General features: G+C 28.8%; 1 protein-coding gene across 1 annotated transcript; it reads left to right on the forward strand.

The window, feature by feature from the left end:
• Positions 1–264: 264 nt before the first annotated feature.
• Positions 265–6471, forward strand: LOC129910261 (tryptophan 5-hydroxylase 1). The gene is made up of 9 exons (XM_055987563.1): positions 265–451; positions 546–888; positions 949–1114; positions 1179–1229; positions 4862–5143; positions 5206–5332; positions 5401–5633; positions 5688–5904; positions 5962–6471. The coding sequence occupies exons 1-9, from the start codon at positions 344–346 to the stop codon at positions 6049–6051; spliced, it is 1617 nt and encodes a 538-aa protein (XP_055843538.1). The 5' UTR covers positions 265–343; the 3' UTR covers positions 6052–6471.
• Positions 6472–8028: the final 1557 nt, after the last annotated feature.

The following is an 8028-nucleotide window of genomic DNA, read 5'->3' on the forward strand; positions in this document are numbered from 1 at the left end:
GGTGACTATCTATTCGTTTAATACTTCCGAATGCAGTGCAGTTAAATCGAAGACACTCTTTAAATGTATCCAATTGAAAGGCTCCCGTCCTTCTCCTCGTCCCCCCAGGGACTCTAGTCTTCTCAAAAGCAATAGAAAGTTTCAAGTTTGTTGTTTTTATGTCTTCTGCATTGTGGGATTTTGATCAATGACAACTACGCACTGAAGACTTCTCTCGTCTATAAAAGGACCTACTTTTTGTGTATAGCAGCAGTTGAGCTCTAGAATCGGTTGGGAACGGTCTCTCAAAAAAGTGATTTCTTGTGGTTTTATAAAATTTGTGAAAAAAAGTTATATTGTTAAGATGAGTGGATCAGGGAAAGGACTTTTAGGCTTGTGGTTATATCGTAGTGGTGAACAGGAGTGGTCAGTTAAACATGGAAGTCCATTACATAAAAAACCCATTGACAATGTGAGAATGATCAAGGAATAAAAAAAATATAATAGTTTTACCATTTTTGTTTAAACAAATTAAAAAATACAAAACTTTTCTTCGTCCTTCGCAGGAAGTCAAGGAAACTAGAGTTGATGAAGGATTAAAAAATCATTCACCCGGAGACAGGATATCTATAATTTTCACTCTCAAAAATCAAGTTGGCAATTTAGCAAGAGCCTTACAAGTTTTTCAAGAGCTTGGGATAAATGTCCTGCATTTGGAGTTGTCGCCACTTGAGAATGCCACAAACCAAGCTGATGTCCTGGTGGATGTTGAGTGTGATCGAAAGAAATTGGATCAAGTTTTAGTGATGTTAAATCGGGAAGTTCAATCGGTTAATTATACCTCAGCTACGGATGATAATAATCAAGTTATTGGAGGGAGAGGAACGCTTTCGGCTTGTTCAAGTTTTGGTAAAAAAATTCAGACAGAAAATATCTTTTCCGTGGAGATAAAATGGAAATTTAATTTAGATTTCGGTGATATGGTATGGTTTCCGAGGAAAATTTCGGATTTGGATAAAGCACAAAATGTATTGATGTATGGCTCGGAATTAGATGCTGATCATCCAGGATTTAAGGATCCAGTTTATAGAAAGAGGAGAGAACAATTTAGTGCAATTGCTAATTCGTATAAGCAGTAAGTATTAGTGTGCGGGTTAAAAGGGAGTTTAAATTGGTTTTAAAGCAGAATGCATTTACAGTGGAAACACAATACCGAGGGTTCAGTATACACCTGAAGAAATCAAAACTTGGTAAGTTATATTTGCAAATATTTAAAAACAAATTATTTTTTCATGGAAATTTAAGGAAAAATTGTCAATTTTTCAAAGTTGAAACTTATTTAGGTATTTACGTATTTTTTTGGCATTTTTTTTCCTTAAAAGAAATGTTGAATACGCACAAACGTAATTGCCGTCGGCAATCTGATAATTCGAAACATCGACGGTTAAACAATTATACATTATTATTGTGTTTACAATAGCTTTTGGAAGAGAATATTTGAAGAGATGCCTTAGAAAAATAAATAAATGAACTGAATGAAATCTGGCTCCATCAAAAGAATAAAAAAAAAAATTAAAACAATATTTTTTTCAGGAGATTTTAGAACCAATTTATCTTATTATTTAATCAAAAAAATCAGAATTGGCCTCTTAAGTAGTGCAAATCTTTAATAAAATTCCTTGATCTAAATGCATTTTTAGATATTTTCCTAACTTTTCACTGCCAGATTTTGTCTTCATAAAATAATAAAATGATAGACTTATTGAAGTTAAAATTTATCGAACACTTTCCACAAAATTTATCGTAATCGGAAAACAAATTATTTCCTATTTTTTATTAAGATGCTTTTTTAGAGAAAAATGGCTATATGAAGTTGGCACCCCGAAAGGTTAATTTTTTTTTCAAACCTGCCTGATTCGATTGCCCAATGTTGGCCAAGATTTTTTTTCGTTAACCCACCCTCCTCAGTGCGAAAATTGTTGCTTTTGCACTGTGGTTCGTTTGCCTTTGAAAAGATACAACAAAAAACTTTACTTCATATCAGAAACCGAAAAAAATTTTTCCTGTGAAAAAATCGTTAGTTTAAAACCGTGGTTTGTTTGCCCATGGTTAGCCCACAATAATTCAACTTTTATTTTCGCTATCCTATTGCTTACTTTATTTATTATAGAAGAATGTTTTTTTTTTCACCACACCAAAAAAAAGTACGCATACACCACAGTGACCTTTTTTCAAATTTATAATTAACAACAGTTAAATCTACTAGAGTTTGCATTGCGCCTCAAATGTTATTTATTTGACTTAGAATTTTTACGTGTTTGAATGTAAAACATAAAACATTCCTGTTAAGAAGCTTAAGTTGACATTTCACCTTAAAAACCACTACATACATACAAATATTTTTTCAAGTGATTTTTTTAGTTTGCTATATAAACACCTAGAAAAGCTAAATGCTTAGTAAAATATATCCAAACATTTTTCAAAAGTAGGTAACTATAAATATAAAATGGTGTGAAGTGATTTCTGTTTCAGTACACGAAAAAAACTTTTAAGACCTTTCTGAACTAACCTTGGTAATTCCAACAAATTATATCACTTTTTTTTGTTCGCCCACCCTTCCTTAGTTCAAAAATTATGACAACAAACTTTTTTCACATTACCAACCTCTTAAAATCAAAATTTTTTTTTTCAGAGTAAAAACTGTCCTTTTTCCAATTTTTCTCAATTAACAATGCTAATTCCAACAAATAACATCACTTTTTTTCGTTAGCCCACCCTTTGCTCAAAAGTTATAACAAACAAGATTTTTTTTCAAATTACCAACCTCCTAAAAATCAAAATATTGTCCTGTTTACACTTTTTCTCAATTAACCATGCTAATTCCAACATTTATTGCGATTATTTATCGACGCCTTAAACTAAAATTTCAATCAAGTTCAAAGACTAGCTATCAGCAAATTGATTTTTCTAAACAAATTTTCATTTTTTTTTTTCAAATTAAAAATAAATTATTTATTTTAAAATAATGTATAGGTACAGTTATATAAAAACATTTGATAGTTTTGTTTTCGATTTATTTTAAAATTATGTGCAAGCATTTGTTTAAAAAATTCTTTGAATTTGAACAAGTCGTTTGGGAGAAATTATAAATTAAAAGACCCTACCTATAGTTAATATAGATAACAAATATGCTTTCATCAGAAGATACCCCTTATTCAAAAATACTGGACCTTTGTCATCAAAATCTTAAGAGCCGGTTTCGAGAAAATTGGAATACATTTCAAGTGTTATATGGGATAACAAAGCGTACAATTTTCAGCTTGCCCCAAGGATTTTTATTTTGCAAAAACAAAATAGCAGTTGATTTATAACCGCTACCCCCAGGCCCCAGATAGGTTAATAGAAAATTTAAGTTTCTATATTCCATTCTCCAAAGCATATAAAAGTTAATTAACTATTAATTAAATAAATTATCTCATCATTTAAAAATTAATGAATTAATTAAATAGTATACAAAATAGAAAATTGTTAATAATTGTCCAATTAAAATAAATCTTCGGTGACGCGAGTAAAGTGTTTAATTCCAGTTTTTTTTCGAAAAATTTTTGATGCAATTTGTTAGATATAGGTAAGTGAATACGACTCCTAAAAGCAGGAATTTCCACTTTATTCACAAATAAAATTATTCACGATTAAAATGCCATGAAAATAACATGGCTAACATTGAAAAAAAAAAAGAATACTCTCCTGTATCCTTTAAGCATTGTTTGCATATTATCAATTCCAATTATAATTTTTGATTTTCAGGATAAATTGCAAAATAATTATATGATTTTCCTATATTTTATTTTAAATTTTTGTTGGTGACATACAAATAAATATGCTAGGATATTGAGTGGCAACCCAATTTTTAAAATTTTTCAAAAAACATATTTTTGGATTTTTAAAAAAATATTTCAATTTTGAAAAATCGATTTTTCGAAAACGGGTTGATGAATTTTATCGAAGTTTCGTTTTTGTGCGTTGAATAATATTTTCTTAAAAATAACATACCTACCAATTTTTATTTTTGAAAAATGTTTGAAATTTTTTTATATACAAAATTATTTTTAAAAAAAACGGCTCTAACGATTTTCTAAATATTTTTTTCTAAAAATTCCTTTTTATGCAAGAAATCAAAAGATATACTTGGTTTTATTTAAAAGATCATTTAAAATGGTGTTTAATTAATTATAAAAACAGATTTTTTTTTTACACTAGATACTTATGAAATTCCTTAAAAATACCAAATTTTAAATTTTCCCTAATTTTGTTCAGTAAAAAGCTTTAACTTTTCTTACCATAAGAGCAAATACGTGCGACCCTAGTCGCGCATTTTAATTTTTTTTAAGGGCCAATTTTTCAATAGTCAGTTAAACAGTCAGTTAGTACTTATTCCTAAGGATAGAGAAAAAAATCAATTTTTCAACAGGCAGATATAGCTTATTCCTAAGAATAAAACTATCTGCTTCTTTCAGAGACGAATAAAAATTATTCTAAGGAATAATCTCAAAAAAAATATTGTGTCAGTTGTCAAAGCTGTTTTGAAAGAATTTTGAAAAAAATACAGTGGAACACAAGAAAACAAAAACAATCATGAATAAAAATGACGTTTAATTTTAAATATTTTTGAATTTGACAATTTTTTTTTTTGTTATTCTGTAGAATAAATTATTCTTGATTGAAAACTTCAATGTTTTTATCTGATTGTTTAAGAGCCTAATAACTTTTTTCGTCGAACAGTTAACTGACTGTTTATTAGAAGATTGAAAAATTGGCTCTAAATATAATATCAAATCTAATTAAAATAAACTGATAATTTAATGTTTATAAATTAATACAGGGGTACAGTATTCAATGAGCTGCGACGTTTATATGTCCAACATGCTGTCCCTGAGTATCTTGAAAATTGGCCAGATTTGGTAAAATTTTGTGGCTACCGTGAGGATAATTTGCCTCAACTTCAAGATGTCAGTACATATTTGAAACATAAAACTGGATTTCAATTGCGACCTGTTGCTGGATACCTCTCACCAAGGGATTTTCTTTCTGGACTAGCATTTCGTGTTTTTCATTGTACCCAATACATTCGACATTCATCAGATCCGTTTTATACTCCAGAACCGTAATTATAATTTTTCAAAAACATGAAAATATATTAGGTAAACCTATTTTTATTGTTTTAAGGGATTGCTGTCATGAACTTTTGGGACATATGCCATTGTTGGCAAATCCAAGTTTTGCTCAATTTTCTCAAGAAATTGGTCTGGCTTCATTGGGTGCTTCAGATGCTGATATTGAAAAACTTGCTACTGTTAGTTTTCTATCAATCTTTAACTCTAATCAAAAATTTTTCGTAATAAAATATGTTCTATTTCTTAGCTTTACTTTTTTACCGTCGAATTTGGTCTCTGTCTTCAACCAGATAAATCATTTAAAGTTTACGGTGCTGGATTGTTAAGTTCTATTGCAGAACTTACACATGCTATTCAGGCAACTGAGAAAATAAAAAAGTTTGATCCTGAAATAACTTGCAAGGAGGAGTGCATCATCACTTCATATCAAAATGCTTACTACTATACTGATTCGTTTGAAGAAGCTAAGGAAAAAATGAGGTGAAACTTTTTTAGTTTTTCAAAATTTATTTTAAATATTGTGTTTTTTTTTAGAGAATTTGCTGATAGTATTCAACGACCATTTGGAGTAAGATACAATGCTTACACTCAAAGTGTTGAAGTTCTTTCGAATGCACAAAAAATCACTGCAGTTGTAACCGAATTGAAGGGGGATCTTAGCATTGTTTTCTCAGCTTTGAAGAAGATATCTGCTCAAGATGATAATTTGGACTTGGAAGCAGTAACAAATATGTTACACACAAGTCTTAATGTAAGATTGTAATGTGTTTTCAAATTACTGGAAATTCAATAATTTTTTTTAACACAGGTTTGTGGTGATAGAAGTCCAATGAATTCTATAAGTCCTGATAATTCTGACAATTCCCAAAACTCCATTGAAGACCATTTTAAAAAGTAAACTCATAATAAAGGCATGAAAAGAAAAAACAGGACCAATTATAGGGAACAATTTACGGTATAGGGACATAAAATATTGACTTAAAAATGTATTAAATAAATGTTTATAAAAATTGTTATATGTATGTATAAATATTAATTCTATGTGTTTAAATACAAAAATAATAAATATTATATCTGGTGTTTTTGGTATAAACATGATAACACAAAATTAGAATTTTTTATTTAAAATGTTTATTTAAAAGTATTATATCAAATAATTACTGTCACTTTAAGAAAATTTCGGCAAAAAGTATCATAGAAGAAGTCTTTTAATAATTTTTTTTAAATGCAGTTATCATGTTTATACCACCACAAATATGTCGATAGCGAAATCAGTAGTATGTTTCAGCTTAATGGCTTTTGTTAAAATAAATTCTAATAGCACTTCTTTGGAGGTTGTTTTATTTCCTTTTTTGTCGCTTAAGTACCTTATTTTGTTTGGATTCAGAAAAAACTTTTCTACGAAAAAAACTAGCCACTCGAAATATATACGTACCTTACTTTGGCGGACACTTTGTAGAGGAATCAAAAAAAATGTATCTCATTAATTGTAGCTAATTAAATGCTAATTTGTTACGCAAACCAAAAATTTGTAGCTCGCATAGTTTTTGAATTATTGACTTTTCAGCTAAGAGAAGTCTGAAGTTAGCGGACAAAATCTGAAATGATTGAAATTAATGAGTTTAGTTGACCTACAAATTTGTAGCTTTTTAAGTGCTATTCAATTACATAAACTTGGTTTTTGTAGCTTGAACAGTTTTTTTGTTATTCAAAATTCCGCTAAAATAAGACTGAAGTTAGCGGAGGAAAGTAGGAAAATTAATATTTTTTTGATACCCGAAATTGTAGCTAATTAAATGCTAATTTGTTGCGCAAAAATTAATTTTGTAGCTCCACTCAGTCATTTTTTATTTCAACTTAAAGTTTCAGAAGTGCACTTGCGGTTTGATGATCACTTTTTTAAATTGTTTCTTTTGCCATTAATTGTAGCTTTTGAATACATTACACTGTGCTACAAAATAAAAAAAAAAAAATACACCCGAGAAATAACATAGTGTAGGCTGTTCGTATGGTCGAATAATGCATAAAAATATTTTTGTTATATTTTTGGAACCCTCCATTTTTTTTTTCATTTACAAAAAACCATTTTTACAGACCTTACGATGTAATCTATCAATATTTCAGTCATTTTTCTAACAACTCTCAATATGTTATATGTTTTTGGAAAGAAGATTTCCAGACCTTTTGAATGATGTATATAAGTCTATTGTTTAAACAAATTAAGTGTAGGTTTTTATCCCACAAATCTTGAAAAAGTGATTTTTTTCCCAATTTTTTCAACTTTACCCAATTTTTTTTGCAAAATAAAACAAACAAAAAAATAAAGTAAGGTTATATTCTGAAAGAATATACATTTAGGCACAAATTGGCGTATTTGTGATTAAAAATGTATGTTTTTTAATTTTTTAACTTTAAACGGGTAAAAAGCGATTTTTGAAAAAGTCTGAAAAAATGACTTTTTTTTACCAAGCTAAATCTCTAAAATTATAACAATTAAAAATCTTAAACATTTTCACATGATAGCTACACTTATTAAATTTGAGTCTGTAAAGTTTTAAATTTTTTGAACGAATGGTTTGGCTGGAATTTAAAATTGATCGAACAAGGTCCAAGAAACCCCATGTTATTCCCATAAGAAACTTCAACCGCTTGGCGGCACGGGTTAGAATTAAGTTAGAGACTTGAAACTTGGAAAAACTTTTTAGTTTATTTCCAACCATATAAGATCCTAGGAGCATAGAAATTCTTATTATTTTAAAATAATGAACACCCTATTGTGCACCTTGCAATTCACATCATGAAAAGCCACATTTTCTATTTACGAAAAAATAACATAGATTCCGCAGTTTTGGTCAATTTCAATAAAAAAAATACG

Source organism: Episyrphus balteatus, chromosome 2, assembly GCF_945859705.1.
Source record: "Episyrphus balteatus chromosome 2, idEpiBalt1.1, whole genome shotgun sequence".
NCBI lineage: Eukaryota > Metazoa > Arthropoda > Insecta > Diptera > Syrphidae > Episyrphus > Episyrphus balteatus.